This window comes from Antechinus flavipes, chromosome 3 (genome assembly GCF_016432865.1).
Source record: "Antechinus flavipes isolate AdamAnt ecotype Samford, QLD, Australia chromosome 3, AdamAnt_v2, whole genome shotgun sequence".
NCBI classification, from domain to species: domain Eukaryota; kingdom Metazoa; phylum Chordata; class Mammalia; order Dasyuromorphia; family Dasyuridae; genus Antechinus; species Antechinus flavipes.
In genome coordinates, this window is record NC_067400.1 from 205,572,491 (window position 1) to 205,595,357 (window position 22,867).

The 22,867-nt window shown below is 33.2% G+C and overlaps 2 protein-coding genes across 6 annotated transcripts in view; one reads left to right on the forward strand and one right to left on the reverse strand.

Annotated features, from left to right (window-relative positions):
• MOSPD2 (motile sperm domain containing 2) overlaps positions 1-21,159 on the reverse strand; it is a 40,591-nt gene extending 19,432 nt beyond the window's left edge. The window contains exons 1-3 of one of the 4 annotated variants that reach the window (XM_051984491.1): positions 21,048-21,159; positions 20,804-20,873; positions 909-1,064 (exon numbers count right to left, since the gene is read on the reverse strand). In XM_051984491.1, the coding sequence (XP_051840451.1) occupies positions 909-1,064; positions 20,804-20,873; positions 21,048-21,056 (235 nt within the window). In that variant the 5' untranslated portion in view covers positions 21,057-21,159. The remainder of the gene's footprint in view (positions 1-908; positions 1,065-20,803; positions 20,874-21,047) is intronic. The other 3 variants (XM_051984492.1, XM_051984493.1, XM_051984494.1) reach the window with 3 other exon arrangements.
• Positions 21,160-21,527: 368 nt separating this feature from the next.
• Positions 21,528-22,867, forward strand: part of FANCB (FA complementation group B) — a 34,034-nt gene continuing 32,694 nt past the window's right edge. For both annotated transcript variants that reach the window (XM_051984489.1, XM_051984490.1), the window contains exon 1: positions 21,528-21,622. The gene's annotated coding sequence lies outside the window, so the exon portion shown is untranslated. The remainder of the gene's footprint in view (positions 21,623-22,867) is intronic.

Genomic DNA, 22,867 nt, shown 5'->3' on the forward strand with positions numbered 1-22,867 from the left:
AACATATAAAATCCTTCACACTTTAAAATCAAAGGTTTATTCTATTCAATATTCTTCCCTTCTGCCCCTAGTGCTAGGGTTATTTCATCTGCTCCTCTACCCTACCTTTTGTTGGCAGTCCTATATTTCCACCACTTAATTTTGTGTTGTGCTGACAAAGTATGACAAACTCATCTGGTATGATGAGTTAGTCCTCTAAAAAAAATGAAGCATTTGAAAGCTTTTTTTAAAAGAAATTATCAGGCATTAAGAAGCAGTCATAAAATAAAATTATAGTTATCTGTTATATTTGCTGCAGATTGAATTGGAATCCATCTTTTCATTCATATGTGAAATGTGTTTTATTTAGATAATATAGTAACACAAAACAAAAAATTTTATAGATTCTTAGGAAATGGGAAGTTTTTTCACTTGTTAGATTGCTTCCCTCATCATTTTCTCACCCCCATCTATGTCTGGTATCATAAGTTATCTCAGTTCTTCAATCCATTATAGATTTGCTTCCTGTTTAATAAGTAGTTTCCTCTTGATCCAAGATAGTACATGAATGGATAGGTATAATATCTATTTAAATTATCTATTAAATTATTTATTAAAATTATCTATTTAAAAATTGGAGTTTAAAAAAAATTATACCTATCCATTCATGTACTATCTTGGATATTTTTTCTATATTTTTTCTTTTTTAACTATCTTAATAAACTATATTTTTTCTTTTTTAACTATCTTAATCATGTTTTTACTGCTTCCTTGTAGACTATTTATTATTCTCGGTACCACTAAGCCATCTTACATGAAATTTCCCCAGGCTCAAATGAAAACTATAGTCTATATTCTACAACAAACATAAAAAAAATTTGCAAATATGCTAAATAAATATAAAAATAGTTACACTTGAGTAAGCTTACCATTGACAGCAAATTCTTTCCTCCACTGAAAACTTTCATCAATCATCTTCAGTGTTTCATCTACCACATCATGTCGCCAACACAAAAAACTTTCAACCCAAGTATCATCTTGTTGTAGTTTTTCCACATCCCGTGAATCATATTTATCTGACTTATCTGAGAAACAAACAATATCTTAAAAAGGGAAAAATTGTAAATTGTACAATTAAATTTACTGGTGCTACAGTGAGTATAATTAGAACCTTATTTGTAGAGGATAGATTAATATAGTAAGTGCAAATGAAAATTCAATTTAAAAATATAATGAATAGGGCAGCTAGTTGATGCAGAATAGAGCACTAGCCCTGAAGTTAGGAGGACCTAAGTTCAAATCTGACCTCAGACATACTTCATAGCTGTGTGACCTTGGGCAAGTCATTTCACTCCAATTACCTCAGCCAAAAAAAAAAAAAAGTATAATGAACATTTTAAAATGTGGAAAATACATAATTCTACAAAGGGCAGATATTTAATTAATAGGATTTAGTGCTTGATGGCAACATGAAATTAATCTTCATTCTTCAGATAAGGCACTAAAAAGCCTAAAGAGTAAAGTACCATATCCAAGGTCATATAGATATAAAGTATCAGACTGATTAGTATTCAATTCCAAATTCTTTTGACCTAAAATTCAGTTTTTTTCCCCAATATATCATAATGTCTCTCAAGTGGAATTATACTATCTTGTATAATATTTCAAAAAATAACACTTTAAATTTAATACTTTACATGTATTCTTTTAACAAAACTAGTACATTATAACTAAATATTTATTTATTTTATGTTTAACTATGAATAGATTACTTTACCAAGCAAACCTTGAATCAAAATATGTCATTAAGCTAATTGTTGAGTATTTCTATTTTCATGGAGAACTTTTTTCTTTTCACCTTCAAATCATTTTAAATTAATTTCTTTAGTCTTTTTCAATTACATTCCCACAAATATAATTTTTTCCCAATATAACACAAGGCATCATCCTTCATGACTTCTATTCCTTCTATGGCTAAGTGTCCCTTCCCTCCCCTCCGCCCAATCAATAGCTAAAATAGGTACCTAATATGGTTCTTGTCTTTTTAAAAAATGATTTAAACTTTTGTATTTATGCTGCCTATTCATATTAAACTTTTTTTTGGCACATAATGTAAGAATTGGGCAAAATCTAGCTACCTATTTAATCAATTATGGTTCACCATGACTAACAAATATCCTAATTGAGTAATTCTTTAAGAATATTTTATAATTATATTTACATAACCATTAAAGGTGTTTTGGGTAGGATTCTACATATTTCTTTTCAAAAAAATCATTTTACTACTAGAAATAAAAAAATTGCCAGATACAAAAAGTTTTGGAAAGTCAAAGTTTCAAATGATTTAATTTAGATTCATTAAGTTCTCTTACAGCTTTCTTCTTCCTACTAAAATCTGAGAAAGGACAATTTCAGAAAGACCTGGAGAGACTCACATGAATTGATGCTAAGTGAAGTGACTAGAACTAAAAAAAAATTTACACAGTAACAAGAAGATAATATGATGATCAACTTTGACGGAAGTGGCTCTTTTCAACAATGACATGATTCAGGTCAATTTCAATAGACTTGTGATGGAGAGAGTCATCTGCATTCAGAAAGAAGAGTATGGGGACTGAATACAGATCACAACAGTAGTTTCACTTTTTTTGTTGTTTGCTTGATTTTTTCTTTTTCATTTTTTTCTCTTTTTGTTCCGATTTTTCTTATGCTACATGATAAATATGTAAATATGTATAGAAGAAATGCACATGTTTACCATATTGTTTGCTGTCTAGGGAAGGGAGAAAAATTTGAAACACAAGGTTTTGCAGGAATGAATGTTGAAAACTATCTTTGCGTGTATTTTGAAAATGAAAAGCTTTTGTTGTATTAAAAAAAAAAAAAAGAAAAAAGGACAAGCTTCTAAATTTGATAAAAAGTATAGTGGTTTCACAGATGCAAAGTTCTGATCCTAAACCAACTTCTGTTACAGGTGACTTCTGGCAAATTAGTTAACTTTTTTGAACTTTGATTTTTCACATTTATAAAATGGAAATAATTATGCTTGCAGTATATTCCTCAAAGGCTATTATGAAGATCAAATTCAAACTAAGTTCTAAGATAATAATATAGAAACCTAATATAGAATATATAGATATAGAAAACCGAGGTCTGGCTGTATGAAAAGGAAGACCTAAGATTTATTATCATTTGTTTTTTATTATATTTTAAATTTTACTAAGAATTTTATCTTTGCTACCCAACATATACCACACCACTGAGTTAATACTAAAACAAGCTAGAAAATGAACTAGAAAATCAGAAGCAAGGTAAAAAGACTCCGTTTGGGAGCAATGTGAGTGACAGAAAGATGAAAACAGCACCAAAGACAAACTACTCAGATTTTGCTTAAAGTCTAGTGGCCTTGAATACCTACTTTGTTGTTATAGTATTCTGATACTTATTTAAAGAAAAACCTTGAAGACAGGATGCTATCTTGGGGCTTTCAAGTCACAGGTCCATTTTGCAGATCAATTTATGTAATGGCTTTTTAGTACTTGTCAACACCCTTGAATGGAGTCTCTGCTACCACCAATGCTATCGCAAGTGCAGCCAATGTACTGTAAGTGCAGCATGTTAAAAGATTCCAGTCTTAGAACTTCTGTTTAAAGGCATGAACTAAGGAAGATAAATGGAAGCCCATTTCCCCAATGGAAATTTCAATAGAAATAATACATGCTCTGCTCATCTCAAAATGTTTTCATAATGACTAAATGTGATAATATAGATGCATGTATTTTGAAAAAAAAATGTACATAAAAGATATTAATATCACAATTTATAAATATATGTATGCTTAAGTTTTATTATGCCAAGAAGTACCTCAATTGGTCTTATTTTTCTCATTTGTAAAAAGAGCAGTAAAATGTTAGCCTAAATAATCTCTAATGTATATTTCTTTTGCTAGTACTCACCAAAGCACTTGTTCATGATGGATAATTTTAATGAGCATCTTTGCTAGATCACAGAACAGAGGAGTACAATAGTTAATGTTACCTTTGATATTTGGCTTATACCTTGTCTGATCGCAAAGCAGTTTTTGCCAGTTCTGGGGTATGGACAGGTAATAGGAGCCTATGTTTCTCCTTTTCACTTTTTATGGATTCCTCAAGAGTAAACTTAACAATCAAAAATACTCATGTCTGTACTTTTCCTTCCCTTCCCAGATTTTATTAACTTTTATAAATGAATCTCAGAAGCATTCATTTTTGTTGTTCTCATCTATTTCTATTTTAGAAATTAACTTTAAGATCCAGGGTTAGTGAGTAGATTTCTAAAATTCAGGATTTTGAACTGTAAGATAGTAATGATTCTATGCAAGACCAACTTGGTTAGATGGTTGAAATGAAATGAAAAAGGAGATAACTGAACAATTTGAAGAATTATGTGGTCTTGAGATTACAGAGATTGTCAAAATGTATAATGAAATCCTCAAAGATAATGGTAAAGAACAGTTTAGAGATGAAAATGAGATAAATAGATGAGAGCAACATGGATAAAGGGTGGGAGAAATGGGAGAACAGGTTTCAAAAGAAATTTTATCACTTTATGAGATGGAAAAACTTTCAATTAATGTGATATTCTCAGCGCAAGGCCAGGTTTCATATATCCTAAACTCATTCAAGATAAACAGATTTAGAACTGAGAAGGGACTTTAGAAGTATCCCACTTTTAAAAACTCATTTTATAAAGCAGAAAACTAAAAAAAAAAAAAAAAAAAAACAGGAAAAATAACTTGTTCCAAGACACAGTCAGTCCCAAAGTCTGATATATGTCTTCTTGGCTTATCAATGTTCTTTCCATTATATCACATTGCCTTCCCTAACAATGATCTAATAATGCTCTCTGGAAATAGGAATTCAATTTATAGAACTACCAGAAAGATTTTGGGATTGTCTGTTTTGCTTTGTCTCTAAAGATACTTCCATAAACTATTAAATTTTATTAAGGTTATTTATGCCTAATATGGAATATAAAACACATAGCATAATGTATTTAAAGTATATATAAGTACTTTGTTGATATCCTCTTAATCTCTTGGCATAAACAGTTTTACTTAAAGTCCCAAACTGAAAAATGAGAGGATTGTTTCTTTCCTCCTTTTCCAAATGACTTATACAACCCTAAATGAAATATATTTTTTCTCATTTTAATGAAGACTTAACTCCTCCTTCAACAACTTCTTGGTGTTCTTAATGAACAATGTCATTGCATCATCTATGTCTTAATGTTTACTAAGGTTTCTGCATTTCAGGCTAAAAATTTAGGTCAGTTAAAATCTCTTTCCTCCTTTCTGCTCTCCATATCAATGAAGAGCATTTTATAATGGATTTAAAACAGTCATACAAGGATTCTTTGAGAGGGAAATTAAAGATTACACAACAATCTAAAATAAATATTAACACAGATATAACAGACCATTCAAAATGAATTAATTTTGTATCAAGCTGTCCATATGACAACAGATTTTCGGAGTATATTTCTATGTACCGTACTTCCTACATTTAATTAAAGTCATAACTGATTTGGAAAGATAACCTTCATGCATACATATATGAAATAGGTTCTGGATAACTCCCAGCTATAATTTTTAAATTCATCAAAGTATTTTATTACTTAAGAATCAATTAACTGCTTAAAGGTTTCAGTATAGCAATATTTTAGTTAGTTAATGTGCTATATTGTGGACCTAAATCACAAAACTTCTTTAACTGTCACAGTAAAAGCTGGCATTGATGTGAAGTAGATTTCCAAAGAGAAGTGTAAAGTTTAAAATGGGCATTTAAATTCAACCAATATCTATTAAGCAGCCATTTGCAAGGCAGCATATATATATATATATATATATATATATATATATATATATATATATATATATATATATATATTTAAAGGATGCAACTCTTGCCTCTAAATAGTTAAAAATCCAACTGGGGGAAGGGTACTATATAATAAAAATTAGAATGAAATAAATGAATAGGAGAGGTATAAACTATAATTACTCTGATAGATCTGAGAAAGGAAAGAACAGTTTTACCCATGGAAAGCACAATATAGGACAATGAAACTAACATCAATTATACTGGAAATAGAAAATACAAGGCTGTCAAGTAAAGAAATACTCTCAACTAGTACTTCCGTGGCTGAAAGACTAAGATACTAGTAAATCACAGTTCCTCAGAAGAGATGGAAAGAAAACTAAGAAGTTATAAAAGAAACAAAGTTTAAGAACAAAACGTATACAAACCAGAAGCCACTCTTAAAGATTTTTACCTAGGTTAGTTAAAGTCAATGAAAATCAAGGTGTTACAGTAACAATGTAGACTAAAGTGCTTCCTCACAATTACTCTGTGTGAGGAAGAAAAAACAGAATGACTTGATTTTATAGATGAAGAAAACTGAAATCCAAAAAGGATTAGATGACTAGCCAATGGTCACAAAGTTGATGTGAGATTTTAATCCGACCCTGATTTCAAGTTCAGTGCTCTTTACTTTGTTTAAAATAGCCTGTTTCAAAAAAAACTTTTGTAAAGTCTTCAATCTAGAAAAATTGAATCAGTCATTTCTGCTAAAGGGAAATTAGAGGCTTATATTACTGTCCATCTAGATTCCTATTATAAATGTTCCCTAAATGTATTAATTTTTTTTTAAATGTCACTTCTAGCTTATTTGATTTCTAATCAAAAGCTTTATTTGAAAGACATTACCTGTTGATATTTTTTATCACATTCTAAAGTTGCTAACAACTTTAAAAATCCTTTCTTCAAATTTATTTTATCACCTAGATTTATTTTGCTTAATTCAATTCAGAAATAATTTTAGTTTCATATTTTCATAAAGATCATTTTCAAAGAATACTGATTCTTTAATTATTAAACTGAAAATATATGTTCAGGAAAATATAGTATTTCTACAAAAATATAATTACTTCTAAATATATATAATCAAAATCTAACAAGACAATTCATCAATGAACTATGACAAGTTTCTGAGAGAGATATATTTTTGAAAATGTGATGTATGAGGAAATTTGTTTTGATTAACAATACATGTTTCTAGCAACATTTACTTTTCTTTAATTTTCTTTTTTTTCTATGACATATTGCCTCTTTTATTTTTTAAATTTTATTCAATATTCTGTATTTCTTCAATTATATATAAAAATATTTTTAAATTTTCATTTAAAAAATTTTTTAGTTCCAATTCTAAGAACTGATGTTGTCTGAATGCATATTGAAGTGTACTCTTATTAAACTTTACTTTTCTTGAGGTTTTTTCTTTTCTTTTTGGTCTATGTTTTCTTTCACAATATGACTATTATGGAAATATTTTGCATTACTACACATATGTAATAGTCCTTCTGTTCTGATAAGTCTGGCCAATCCTGATACTGATTTTATTTTCAATTCAATATAAATTTTACATATGTAATGATGCAAAATATTTTCATATTAGTCATGTTATTTTGAAAAACAGACCCCCTTCCTCCCCCCCAAAAAAACCCCACACATACACACACAAAAAATATAACAACCCTAAAGAAACATAGAGAAAGTTAAAGAAGTATGCTATATTCTGTATTCAAACACATCAGTTTTTTCTCTGGGAATGGATAGATAACATTTTTAGAAGGCCTTCAGTTGTCTTGAATCATTAAATTGCTTAGAATGACATTCACAGATCATGTTACAATACTGCTGTTACTTTGTACACAATACATTTCATTTTATATCAGCTCATGGAAGTCTTTTCAAGTTTTCCTGAGAGCATCCTGCTCATCATTTTTTATAGCACAATAGCATTCCATTATATTATGATAAGTTTCATAAAGATATTTTGTATTTGCATTGCTAAAAGGGATACTTGTTTGCCCTAGGAATTAAGCTAAAGTTCAATTAACCATTATACAATTTTAAAAAATTCTCCAACTATGCCAATCACTAATAACTAAGTGTTCCTTAAAATGGACTGATTGAAAAGGCAAAAGTAAACACATAGTGTTAAAATGTTTGTTGTTAAAAGGAAAAAAAAAATAATGAAAACTGGAAATTAAACAATGGGAGTCATGATATATAAAAGGAAGGGAGATATGTTAACAGATACTTTCCTTTAAAGAATTTCAGATAGAAATAACACCTTTCATTTCTATGGATTCTGATCATATTAAACTTTTAAAAGAAGTAACAAGTTATCTGTCTCTAGTGTAGTGTAACTGTACTGAGTAACTAGTATAGTAACTAAGTGGTGCCAGACCGCTAAAGATATGACTGATAAAAATTTCCTTAGGGGCAGAGCCAAGAGAGCAGAGAAAAAAAAGATTTGCCCGAGTTCTTCCAAATTCCTTTCCTCGCCAACTTTAAATTATGCCATAAAATCAATTCTACAGTGGCAGAATTCACAAAAGGAGGGGAAGAAACAATTTTCTAGCCCAAGACAATTTAAAAGGTTGGCAGGAAAAGGCTGTGACACTGAGGTGAGAATAAAACACAAGAAAGCAGCAGGCTTTGGGGTCAACTAAATTTGCAACAGCAGTTTCCAGAAACCTCAGCTCACAGATTATAAGTGTTTCAGATAATTGTACAGAAGTGATTACAGCAATCCCTTTGCTGGCACTGAATACAGAATTCTGTTGCATTGTACACTCACAATGTGGATCCGAGCCCACTCGCAAGGTGAGAAGCAATAGCACGTTAGAATTTGTAGCCAATCACAGTTCTGTGGGGAAAAAGTGTTCTCCTAGTCATTCACAGACTCTATCAAGGCCAGGATAACAGTAAATACATATCTTAATCCTACCAGTTTGGATTTACAGAGCCCCAAAACTATCTCTGAAAAGATACACATAAAATCAGAAGTTTGGGAAGAATGTTCTGTACACCCAACTTTGATATAAATTTAGTCAAGAAATAAACTGGAAAAATGAGCAAACATCAACATTACCAACTAAAGACTTGACCACAGAAAATTACTACAGTAATAGAGAAGATAAAAACACAAATTAAAAAAAAAAAAAGGCAACAAAGTCAAAACTTTACAATCAAAGCCTCAAAGAAAAATGTAAATTGGTCTCAGGACTCAAAAGAGCTCCAGATAGAGCTTAAAAAAGATTTTAAAAAGTCAAATAAGCTAAAGGAAAATTTGGGAAGAGAAGTAGTGATGAAAGAAAATCATGGGAAAAAAAAAGAATCAATACCTTGGTAAAGGAAAAACAATCACAGTAACAAAATATTGCATATGACACCTTAAAAAAACAGAGTATGTAAACAGAAAAAGAGGCACAAAAATCCACTGAAGAAAACTCTTTAAAAAGCAGAATCAGCCAAACAGTAAAAGTTTGAAGAAGATAATTCCTTAAAAATTAGAATTAGAGAAGTAGAAGCTAATGGCTCCATGAGACATTAAGAAACAATAACACAAAATCAAAAAAGTGAAAAAATAGAAGATAATGTGAAATATCTCAGTATAATATGAAATGAAAATTCCTGTCACTTAATCTTTTTATATTTATATTTTTATTTTTAAATAACTTTTATTGACAGAACCCATGCCAGGGTAATTTTTTACAACATTATCCCTTGCACTCACTTCTGTTCCGATTTTTCCTCTTCCTCCCTTCACCTCCTCCCCCAGATAGCAAGCAGTCCTATACATGTTAAATAGCTTACAGTATATCCTAGATACAATATATGTGCTGTCACTTAATCTTTATTTGCCTTAATCCATTGAAGAGGAAAATGACAAACTACTCCAGTATCTTTGCCAAGAAAATTCCATATGGGGTGAATAAAGTACTGGACAAGACTGAACAACAATATGATAAACATTGATGAATTATTCTCTTTTGGAATTTTATCATGAAATTCTTTAATGCCAGATTTTTCCATTGTGTTAAATTTTTATTTGTGTTCATTTTCTCAGGGTCAATCCTCAAGGGATGGGGAACAAGTTCTTGAAGGAAAGTCTCTTTTAGGTTTTTTTTTTTTTTAATTAAGTTTGGACATTTCTTGATATTTTAAGGTTCTTAAGAGTGGAGGCTAAGTTTATTCACAATTCTCAGCCTTCTTACCAAAAGCCCCCTCCCCTGTTCTGATAAGTCTGGCCAGTCCAAAAACTGAATTCATTCTCCCCCAAACTATAATTTTAAAACTGTGAATGGGTAAGGTCATAAACTTCAAGAAAAAGGTGAGGGAAACAAGCAGGGACAGACAATAGCATGACTGATGATTGGAGGATGACCACATAGTGTTTTCCAGGAGCATTTTGCCTTTTTACTTGCTATCATGAAGACCTGGAAAATGGAAGTCTGAGTAAGGAGAGGGAAGAAAGACAGTGCAAAAGAGAGAAAGGTGAGAAGAGCCAACACCAAAAATCTCTGTTAGTTTTCTATTCCCACTGGTAGAAATTCTGTGCTTAAATATAACTTACTAGTTCTCTAAAGAAAAGAAAAGGCAGAATTATTCTCTATCTTTTTTTACTTTTCACTTTTTCACTATGGTATGATGAAAATGTTCATAATTGAATGACAGATGCCATTCCTCTTAGAAGTTGTGCTTTCCAATGATATTCTTTCCTTTCCCTCAAATAGATGAAGTAGGAGAAAGAAGACTCTTCTAGCACAATGGATCAAATAGGCAAGAGGTAGAAGTTGTCTTGGGCTGGTGCAGATGGAAGTAGAAATCCTGGCCTCTAGGAGCCTTCTTTCAGGGGACATGGGCAACAGAAAATGGAAGGCATGTGGTTATAGTCAGAGGAAATTTCAAGGTCTCCATTCTCTTCTTGTCTAAGGCTGGAGATCAGGCAGGCCCAGTAGGAAGTGGAAGTCTTACTTGCAGGAGAAGTGGCACTGATGCTTACCAAAGTTGACCTGATCCCTGACTTCTGTCCCTCAGAGGGGATACATGCAGGAACATGAAAGAAGAGTTATCAGAATAAGAACTTACTCCTCTTTCAGGCATAGAGAGCAGTACAAAAGGGATAAAGAAATGAAAAGCTGTGTGTGAGGAATAACAAGAAGGCCTGTTTGATTGACTGTAGAAGAAAGAGATTGGGGGGGGGGGGCAAAGTTAATAAAAACTAGAAAAGGGAAGATGGGACCAAATTATGTGGTTTTAAACTTAGATAAGGGGAGGGGAGAAAGAGAGGACAAAGGAAAGAGAGAAGAGAGGAAATGAAAAGGATAGAAGAAGCAGCCTTTGGAGATAGCCCAATTTAAAAGGAAGAAGTATTAGAAAAAGAAGCAGAATATTTGGAAGAGGAGGAAAAATGGAATAGAATAGAACAATGGATTTCAAAGGGATAGAGACTATTGAGAAGGAAAATGTAGGCAAATCATCAAGCATTTAAATGTAGGCAAGTCATCAAGCATTTAATAAGCATCCACTATGTGCCAGACACTAGGCTAAGCCTTGGGGATAGCAAGAAATGTAAAAAAAGCTGTTCTCAACGAACTCATAAACTATTAGGGAAGTCACCACAGAAATAACCATATAGAAACAAGATAAAAACAGAATGAATTGAAGATAATCACAGAGGGAAAGCACTATCAATAAAGAATACTGAGAAAGGCTTCTTTCAGAAGGTGGAATTTTAGGTGAAACTTAAAAAGGAATTCAGGAAAGCCAAGAGGTGGAAACAAGGAGAGAATTTCAATCATAGGGGGCAATCAATTAAAATGCAGAGTGGTGAGATACAGTACCTTGTACAAATGAACAACAAGGGATAGGGATCAGCATCACTGGGACATAACATGTATGTATGTAAGGCGTATAAAGATTGGAAAAATATAAAAAGAACCAAGTTATATAGAGTTTTAAAAGCCAGAAAGATTATTTTATATTTGATCCTGGAGTTAAGGGGGAGCCACTGGAATCTAATTAAAAAAGAATGGTAGAGAATGACAAAATCTGACCAGAACTTTTGGAAGATCATTTTGCTGGTTGAGTGGAAGACAAACTTAAAATGGGAAAAGACTTGGAAGAAGGGAGATCAATCAGTAGCCAACTGCAAGAATCCAGGCATAAGGTGAGTTAAGGACTGCTTTGGCAATCTGACACCTATGACAAACTCAGAATAAAATACAAAGTATTACAAAGAAAACCAATTATACCAAACTATAGTTATTTAAACTTTTACTTTTAAACTAAGTTCATAGATCCTAGGTAAGACTCCCTGAACTAAGTATCACTAAATGTCTCTTCCAATTTTAAATCTCTGATTCTTTTATGAGAACTGAGAATTTTAGCTTTAATAACTAAGAAAATGTGTGTTCCATTTAGCTGTTTAAATACAACAGGGGGGAGGGAAGTCAGATTTTAAGTGACTAAGATGAGCATTGCCAACTTCTAGAAGGTCAAATGAAAGAAAGTTAGAGCATTAGCTGAAGAGCATAAAAAGATCAAGAAAAAGTTTTAGTTTTTCATGCATGATTTTAATCAAAGAAAAAGAAACAGAATACTAAATGAGGAAATCTCACTATTATGAACCTAAAGGAAAAAGAAGATAATGAGTTTTGAGATGTGGAGAAAGGAGGGGAAAGGCAATGTTATCTGGTATCTGAAATTTCAGTAACGCAGGAACCAAGATCACTTGCAGAGAAAGATGGGCAAGTTGGATCTTTTGGGCATAGAGTAGAGTAGGTTTAGAAAAGCTATTTTTTGAGGAATGAGATAAAAAGTCAATAAAGAATGCATGAAAGTATTTCAGTGAGATAGTATAAACATATGGATGCAATCAATATGGTTTAAAGATTTTCTCCAATACTCCAAAGTACAAAGGAAAAAGAAGTTTAATAATTGGAGTTATCCAAAAAAGGGAGAGTAGAAACTCTAAGAAGTGTGGAAAGTTTAAAAACTGGCCAATAATATAGTTATAGTAGAAATGAGAAAAAGTTAAGTCTGAAATAGTGAAAATATATAGAACAAAGAAGCATCACAGAGAAGTAAATCACTTTAAAGTTTAAGAACAGGTTCAAAAGGAGGGAAGTCATGAAATATAAGAGATTGTTTTCAGACTCCTCTACCAGGTTTTTCAAGCTCTGATAATCTGGCCATACATAGCCTAGCCAAATTTATTTTCCAGTAACTATACAATCTCTAATTTCATCATGTCAGTCTCCTTTTATGATTAATTAAATCATATTCAATAAAAAAGAAATTACAAGTCTAGCTATATAAAACAATTCAAAATTACAAGTACTTTTTGAAAAAATTAAATTTTTTCATATTTTCTTTTTCATACATTATCGATATTTCCTATTGACTCCTTCTTTCCCATTCCAAAGAATTACCTCTTAATAAGAGAATGAAATGGGAGCAGGGGAAAACAAGTAAAACTAACTAGCATATCAAACAAAGTCTGATACTCAATTCTTCACCTTAACAACAAAGGATAAAGGGAGATGTCTTTTCTCATACTATTTGGTCAATATATTTCATGTCTTTCAGTTTAAATTTGTTGTTTCTATATAAATTGTTACAGTTGTTGAATATATTGTTTTCTGGTTCTATTTACTTCACTTTTCTTCAGTCCATATAAATCTTCTCAGGCTACTACATACTATATTCATCATATTCATCATTTTTTATAGTGTTGATAATATCCCATTACTTGCATAGACCACAAACTTGTTTAGCCAATTAGCCAAGTAGATAAATAATCTACTTTGTTTTCAATTCTTTTTAACACCAAAAAAGTAAAGACTATAAATATTTTGATGCTTATGAAACTTATTTTGACACAGACCTCCAATGTCCAAGAACTTTTTATATTAGTATATAAATTGGGGAAAAAACCAACTATTTTCACAACTTCCAAGTAATTATTTTAAGAACATTATATAATCACCCATATCAGTCTGCATACAAATGTATTTTCCATGGAAATTTTTTGTTGTTTGTTTTTTAAGCAGTGAAGAGAAATATAGCAATGCTCTGATTTTCTAAATTAAATTTGTATCTTTTTAAACTACTTGCATTAAAATATTTAGAATATAAAATTCTTTGTAGCTTATTATTGTCTGTTTCTATATACTATACAGCATTTCTAATGGAGAATATCTTGTGGTCAGTTTGCAATATGACTAAATGATTGCATAAAAGGGAGAAGTACTAACTACACAGATTTCAATTTAATTTATTTAGATTTTATTTTATAGTGGATATGAAGTTAATGAATAAACTGGAGGAGATTATGACTCAAACCTATGGATTATAAAGGTCACTTTAGAAGTAATGTGATCAGTTGACTGAAAGGAGAAAAACTAGAATCAAGAGCCACTTAGACCAGTTAACACCTATTATAACAGTTCAATTATAATCTGATTCCTTAAAAAAGGGGAGGGGGGCAAAAATAAAAATGCTGCAAAAACTAGTATTTCTTTAAAAAAAAAACAGAAAATAAATTGGGAATATAAATACTTACCTAAGTATTTTTTTAGACAAGAAGGATAAGGATAATGTCTTTTATAATTTCTCTTTCCCCAACCACAATACTTGATGTTTCCAAAAGTCAATTCACCTCTGAAATCAAATAGTGTCATTGATATAACCTGTATTTTCAAAAAGCTTCTGAATATAAACCAGATTGTTTCATTTATCTCTTTATTCACCATGATGCCTAGCAGACTACCTTCTTGTACAAAGAAGAGGTCTAATAAATATCAGTCAAATTGACTGTGACTTGTAATTCTATTAGTGATACTCTGTAAGGCAAGGGATACAAGACGACAATTATCTACTGAGTTGTGTGTTGTTTAATTTCTGTAAGTGTAAAGCTAAAAACTATTAACAGATAACCTGATCATAAGGATGAAACAAATAGCACTGCTTCTGGAAAAAAAAAAAAAGGTTCTATTTCATTTAAGTTCAAAGTAACAGTTATGTTATTCAAACCTTTTAATATGGTGTGTATCAGCCAAAAATTTCACAAACATCTTATTTGATCCTCATTACAAGTCTATGAATTAAATTAAGTGACTTGCCTACCTATGGTTATACAACTAGTTGTACACCACTCTTGATTCAAGAATGACCCAATGATTCTCAATGAATGACCCAATGAAACTCAATGATTCAGTGACCCAAGGCAATCCCAGTAAACTTTGGATGAAAAATGCCATTTGTAGAGAGCACTATGGGCAATGACTGTAAACCAACAACATGCTATGTTCACTTTCTTTTCCCCTTTTTCTTCTATTTTTTTCTCTAGTGATTTTTCCCTTTTGTTCTGATTTTTCTTCTCCCAACATGATTCATAATGAAATGTTTATTTTTTTCAAAAAGAATATAGATGTATAACCAGAAAAAAATTTTTTATAAAAAGAAAATGTGTTCATCCAAGAGAACATTGTATAGAGTAACAGCAATACTGTGTGCAATTATCAACCATGATAGATTTAGCACTTCTTAGCAATACAGTACTCTAAAACAATTAAAAAAAACTCATGCTGGAAAATATTATCCATACCCAGAGAAAGAATTGTGGCGTGTGAATGCAGATTGAAGCATACCATTTTCCTTCTCCTTCCCTCTCCTTTTCTAGTGGTTTCTCTCTTTTTCCCTGATTGTTCTTCTAAAACATGGCTAATGTGGAAATGTTTAATATACTGTACATGTGTAACATCAGATTGTATGTTATCTTGAGTTGAAGAGGGAAGAATAGAGGGAGTGACAGAAAAAAATTGGCGCTCAAAATCTTATAAAAGTGAATGTAGGGGGCAGCTAGGTGGTGCAGTGGATAGAGTACCAACCCTATAGTCAGGAGGATCTAAATTCAAATCTGGCCTGGGACACATAACACTTCTTAGCTATGTGACCCTGGGCAAATCACTTAAGCTCAATTACCTCAGCAAAAAAAAAAAAAAAAAAATAAGTCAATGTTGAAAATTATCTTTACATGTACTTGGAAAAAATAAAAAGTGGGAAAAAATGTGCTCATCCAATTGAATTCTTCTTTATTAAATAAATTTAAATGATCTTATTACACTGACATTAATTATAGATGGTAATTCTTAAGGGTAGAGAGAAAAAAATATATAATGTCTATCAAATGGATATCACATGTCAGGAATGAATGAATATAATATTGTCAATAAATCTAATACAACAGTTTTCAGTTTTCAGCTGGAAATTGATAACGAAAAGGTGATAGTACACTAGTAATAGTCTCCTTCAATTTCGTGATAGTACACTAGTAATAGTCTCCTTCAATTGCACATTCCATCCTACATCCTAAAAGATCATGCACTGATAATTACAACATAAGCAATAACAAGTGAAACAGGAGTCCAAATAGAAATGGATACCAGGTAATCAAAGAATAGGGAATACATTTTCAAATAAAGCCAATCTGTTGATTTGTTCAGATTACACTTAATATTATTTTTTCTAATATTTTTATTTTCATTTATTTTTTTATTTTGCTTTTTTGTTTCCTTTTTTTAAAATTATAGCTTTGTATTTTCAAAATATATACCTGGAAAAAATATATATATATATGCCTGGATGATTGTTGACATTCACCCCTACAAAACCCTGTGTTCCCATTTTTTCCCTTCCTGATTCCCCCTCCTCCAGTTGGCAAGTGATCTAATATATGTTAAATAAATATGCACAATTCCTCTGTGCATATTTCCACAAATATTATGTTGCACAAGAAAAATCAGATCCCAAAGGAAAAAAATGAAAAAGAAAACAAAATGCAAGCAAACAATAATAAAAAGAGTGAAAATACTATGTTGTAGTCCACCTTCAGTTCCCACTGTCCTCTCTTTGGTACACTTAACATTATAAAGATCTTACATATAGAGAGGGGAGGAAAGGAGAAAGAAAATATGGAAGAAAAGAAAGAAGCGCAGAGTAACTCAGTATTAAATTATAGAGAAAAAAAAGAAAAAAATTAATATAGACTAAAAACAAACAAACAACCTTATCCAACAGAAGTTCAATTACATAGATAATCTATTCTGCTCTTAGAATATTCAATCATTCGTTTATTGATACCTATATTCATAATAAAAAGGAATCAAATTTTAAACAAACCAAAGGTTAAAGAACAAATAGAACAGAGGTCAGAGAAAGATGTTTTCCTAGGTGGGATTGTAAATCTAGAATTAGAAAGGAACCCAAATCACCTAATCCAACTACTTCAATTTAGGCTGGGATAGGAATAACATATAGAAGGTTCTCTGCTTTACAGGCACAACTAATTTTTCTTTAAGAAAGTAGTGGGGGCAGCTAGGTGGGGCGCAGTAGATAAAGCACCAGCCCTTAAGTCAGAAGGACCCGAGTTCAAATTTGACCTCAGACACTTGTCACTTCCTAGCTGTGTGACCATGGGCAAGTCACTTAATCCCAATTGCCTCAGTGCCAAAAAAAAAAAAAAAAAAAAAAAAAGTAGTGAAATTGCTGAGACATTATTGATGTCTACACCAATTATTGATGTAACTTATCAGTGGCCCAAGAACAAAAGATGGCCAAGAGTTTTCTCAGTTTTGAAAGATTCTTACATGCTCAACACAAAAATAGGGAAAATATCTTTAACAAAATCACTGCCATCAATATTGATTATCTTTTCCATGTTAAGATTAAGGAAATTTCTTTTTGTTAACCATTACATAGTCTCCAAATATCTCACTTCATTCTGAAACCAAATGTGAACTATCAGATTGGCTGGATTCAGATTTATTTTACAACACATGTCATCTATCTTTTCCTAGGGGGGGGGGGGCACTTCTAGCTCTAGCCTATTAATGCTCTAGGAGAATTTAGCTAATTATGATAAAATATGATTCCAATGGACAAGACTGAAACCCAATCTTTGTTTCTACTAAAAAAACATTTCAAAAGGACTTAAAAACATTTGGAACACATCCCACTTTTAATTTAGGCTTTATATACCTTATGATATTAAGCAGTTTTTCAGTTACCTGTTATTATTAATTCCAATAGCAGATGCTCAGGAAACTTCCATCTACCCATCTGCTCATATAGAGACAACATATAAACTGTAATGGGAATGGTAATAAGGCAAAAGAAGAAGAAAAGGAAATTATGGAGGACAGGAATTTCTAGGTGATAAACTTAGGGATGGATCTAGTTCTACGTAGAAAGAATCAAAAACACTTTATGTTCTTTAACTAACCAAAACTTCAGGAAATAACTCAAAGACATACATTTAAGGAACATGAGAGATTATCATTTTCCTTACTTTATGTGCATAAGCAAAAGAAAGTATAGTAGGAAATGCATATTTTTACCTGTACATACTAGATGAAAAAGGGAAAGCAGACCTACTGGAAGTCTAAATCATGACTTGCAGGAACTTAGGTCATAGGATCATAGAAAGTTGGAAGGGTCATTCAACACCTTCATTTTTCAAATGACTTTGGATTATATCATTAGATGATTTCTAAAGCACTGTTCCAGCTCTATAGCTCTATGAATTTATGTTACTGGATGGTGGCTTAAGTTAAGTTGCATGCCATACCCACTAGGGCATCACTTATAAATTACAGCCATGATTTATTAAATCAAGAACTGGGATCCTTTAAAAATTAAAAAAAAAAAATCAACAAAATGTTTAACTACTCATGATATATAAGTGAAAGCAATTTTTCAAAGAACATAAAATAATTATGCATCCTCTCCAACTTTATAGTATTTCTTGTATACATCTACTCTTCATTCACATGTCAACCTATTCACCCTTTCACCAATAGTACTGCAAAAGCCTCCTCGTGGATCTCCATGCTAAAAGTCTCTCTTCAAATCAAGTCATTCTCCATTAAGCTCCAGAATTATTTTCTTAAAGTATGTAATCTCCATACTTAGTAAATTCCAATGAATATCTCCAGGATATTCCACAAATATCATACTACACAAGAAAAAATCAGATCCAAAAGGAAAAAAAATTAAACAAAATTCAAGCAAATAACAAAAAGAGTGGACATACTATGTTGTAGTCCATGTCCTCTTTTTGTCATATTTAACATTATAAAGAACTAACATATACAGAGAAGAGGAATGGAGAAAGAAAATATGAAAGAGATAAATACTCAGGTATTTAAAGATCTTTTTAACCTGGTCCCTTCCTGTCTTTCCAGACTCCTTACACTTAATATTCTTTCAAGCACTATATGAAGCCAGCTTACACTGGTATATTTGCTACTCTTTACACAGAATGCTACATTTCCTTTGTACTGTCTCTTATGCTTTAAACACTCTACCTCTTCATCTCTAACCTCAGATTCGACTTTCTTCAAATCAGTTCAAATTCCATCTTCTGCAAGAGACCATCATCTCCTTTAACTATGCACATATTTTGGAATTATCTATACATGTTGTCCAATTTTCTTGCTTCTTTTAGCACAGTCTGAAATAGTAATTGCTTAATAAATACTTGTTTACTGGCTCTAGGGCCACTTGTTATCTCTATAGTAAGATCTATGGGTTAAAGTTCTTCCAACTCTCTTGGGTAAAAACTTGGGGTATAAAAAGAATAGATAATGAGAAGAATATGTAATATTCCTGAAATATGAAGGTTGTTAGGAAAATTTCAACCACCTGTTCTAGATCATTAGTAAGTTCTGACACAGAACTGTATTTAATAATAAGACACAACCACTCAACATTAGTGTCAAGCTCCTAGAGCATTTCCCCATCCATAAAATAGGAAGCTAGAGCAGTTCAAATGGAGAATTTCCTGTAGGATACACACCACTTACAAATACACAACTAATCATTCACACTTCAAAATAAACACAACTGGCTGAAGTCTTTTTTGTAAAGTATGCAATGCAAGTAACACAAAAACTCAAGCTACCTCATTACCAGAACTGTGCTACCTAGAATAGGACAGAACCATTCCATACATCTATAACAATAAGAACCATGGGCAATAGAAAAGCATAGGTTTTCCATCCAAAAAGTATAAAATTTAGAGACATCTTATTTTGTAACTCCACAAATTTTGTTCTTGTAAACTGATGAAATTATCAGCAAGAGAAACCATGTGAGTAGTATCAAGTATTCTAACAAGAAGCACTGGTACAACCTGCTTACCTTAATCAGGCACACCCCAATAAGAAGGCAAATAACAAAACCAAAACTCAACCACCACCATCAAAACACCCCCAAAACAACAAAAAATTCCTCAAACACAAATTTGCCTATTTAAATCTCTACATGAGCATCTCATAATGTCAAGTCCAATTAGCACTGCCCTTGCAATCAAGCTCCAATTTAGACTTTGTTTTTTCTAGATGTTATCAGGATTCACTCTTTGGGCTACCTCTCTGGGAAAGGAGAGGATTCTAAATTTGGGCTTCACAAATTTATAAAAAAAATTATCTTGACAAGTGCATTTAAATTTTGCATCCCTATGTATTTTTAAAATAATTTTATTTTTCAATGCATGAGCCTAAAAAGGGATCCATACGCTTAATTAGATTTCCAAAGGGGTTCATAGGCTTAGGGGGGTCCATAAGTTTAAGTCCCCCCCTCCCCAAAATCATAACATTTCAAAAAGGGTTAAGGAACCTCAGGGATACGAGAACTCCAAGGTCCCTTTTGACCTCCTGAATTCAAGGATTATAACTGAGCCTTTCAAACCCGATACACCTACTCCGGTGACTAGGTCTGAGCAAGGCGTGAAATTAAAGACACTGAGGCAGCCTGGGGGAAAAGTGGTCCAAACGTGGGGGCACAAGCTGTTTCCCTGGGGGACTGCGACCGGCACCCGAGAAAAGTTGGGGACAGTGACAGTGACATACCCTCCTGGTACCCACCTGCCAAATACTCGGCTTCAAACCTTCTCCGAGTCTCGCTGACAAGCTTAGATTTCTCTTGGGAAGGAACCTGGGGAAGGATACGAACAGAAGCTGAGATAGACTGCTACTCCTGGGGCCCTTTCCACTGAACTCTCTCATCCTTCCCCGGCTTTTCCCCTCGACCTTCCCAGAGGAGTCTCTTAGGCCTCGGGGAGGCACCTGACGCCCGGCCTGGCTCGGAGCGGCACCGGCATCTGCTCACCTGGGCCATGGTCCCTGCTGCTGTCGCCGCTGCCGCCACAGTCGCTGTCTCCGACGGCCGGTCTCACATCACCAGCCCAGGGTCCGCGGAGGGGAAACAGGCGAAGATTGGCAAGAGAGGGGAAGGAGCGGAGGAGATGAGCGGGCGGGTCTCGTGACACCGTACGAGGTGGGAGGGAGAGGGAGGAGGCTCCTGAGAAGCTGTCCAATCCATGGATGCCGCCTCAGATGTGGGGGCGGGACCAGAACGCGTTTCCTTCAATCTCGGCCCTCTCGGGTTCCTTCTCCAAAAACCAGGACCCCATCCCGAAGTAAGACCCTGCCCCTTCCTCCGGCCCCGCCTCCACCAGTTTGGCCACGCCCTCTTCCTCCGGGGCGTTGGACGCATTTGGGTTTTGTAGTCAAACTCACCATCCTCCTCAGTGTTCCCCTCATGAACTCCTCCCAGTACTCTCAGCTTTATTTCCGGGTTAGGAGAGCTCGCCTTCTCCCCCCGTTCCCAGGATGCCTTGTGGGCGCGGGACTTTTCAGTGTGCGAGGCGGTAGTTGGCAGTGTGAGCTCTAGTCAGTCCCAAGGTAGGTGTTGTGGAGGAAGGAGGGAAAACTTAACTTCTTACCCCCAGGGTGGATCGGATTTGGGAGGTGTTGAGGGGGAGCTGAAGTGAGAAGGGAAGGCAGGGATCTTCTCTCCCCAGATTCTCCCTCTCGCGGTCCGGGAGGTTGTCAGCCCTAGAACTCTCCCTAGTCGTGTTGGATACCCATTGTCCGGATTGGTAATGGACATCGGACTTCCATCATTCTTATCAACGTTAATGGGCAGAAATTCAAAGCTTCAACCTAAAAGGCCCTACTTTAGCTCGTGCTACCTTGCCGACGGGAAACCTTATCTTGAATTTTTGATGTTCATCAATTCTGGAGGGAGGAGGTGAGGAAAGAGGAAGGGAGAGAAAAGGAAGGGAGGAGAGGGAGATTTGGACCTGCTGCTTCGCCTCCCTCCTTCCGGTTTGTTTCCTAATCTGTCAAATGAAGATAAGAATTCACTGCTTACCTCATAGTGTCGGGGGGAGGAAAGTAAACACTTAAGGATTCTATAGGAAGTAAGCATTGGTTAAGTGTCTACTATGTGCCAGGCAGCACTTTTCAAATACAAAGATAGGAGAATAAATCTGCAGGCTGGCCCTAAAGGCTTAGTGCAGTTTTAAGTATTAATCACTTAGAACGTAAATGACTCTATTTTAAATATAAATGTTTAGAAGTATTTAAATTGAATAGTTTTAGTAACATAACTGCACTAAGAATTTTGAGACCCTGCATACCTATATATGTATTGTATGTAATTTTGTCATATGTTTACGATGTATGTGTTTTGTAAAATGTATGTAATTTCCATGCTATATATAATTTTGTGATATATAATTTATATGCTATATATAATTTACGCATACATTTACATATATAAATGCACGTATAGGTCTGTGACACATAGATATATATAAAAAGATGAGACCCAGGATTTATGCTCTAGTTTTAAATTTTTTTGTTAACATATTTGATTATAATAATGAAATTCACACGTAGAGTCTCAGAGTTGGAGAAGTCTTTAAAGGCCATTCTTTCCCCAGAGCACGGCATCCCTTCAATAGAATTCCTGTTATGTAGTTAGCCAACCCATCACCTAGTGTCAAATAAATCAATGCTTCATCCAGAATGCTGTTTGAATTTTAGATAACTTTCTTTTCTACTGGGTACAGTGCATACAAAGACACAGTTTGATACCTTTATGTCCATAAGGAGAGTATATCTTGCATAGAAGTGTAAAAT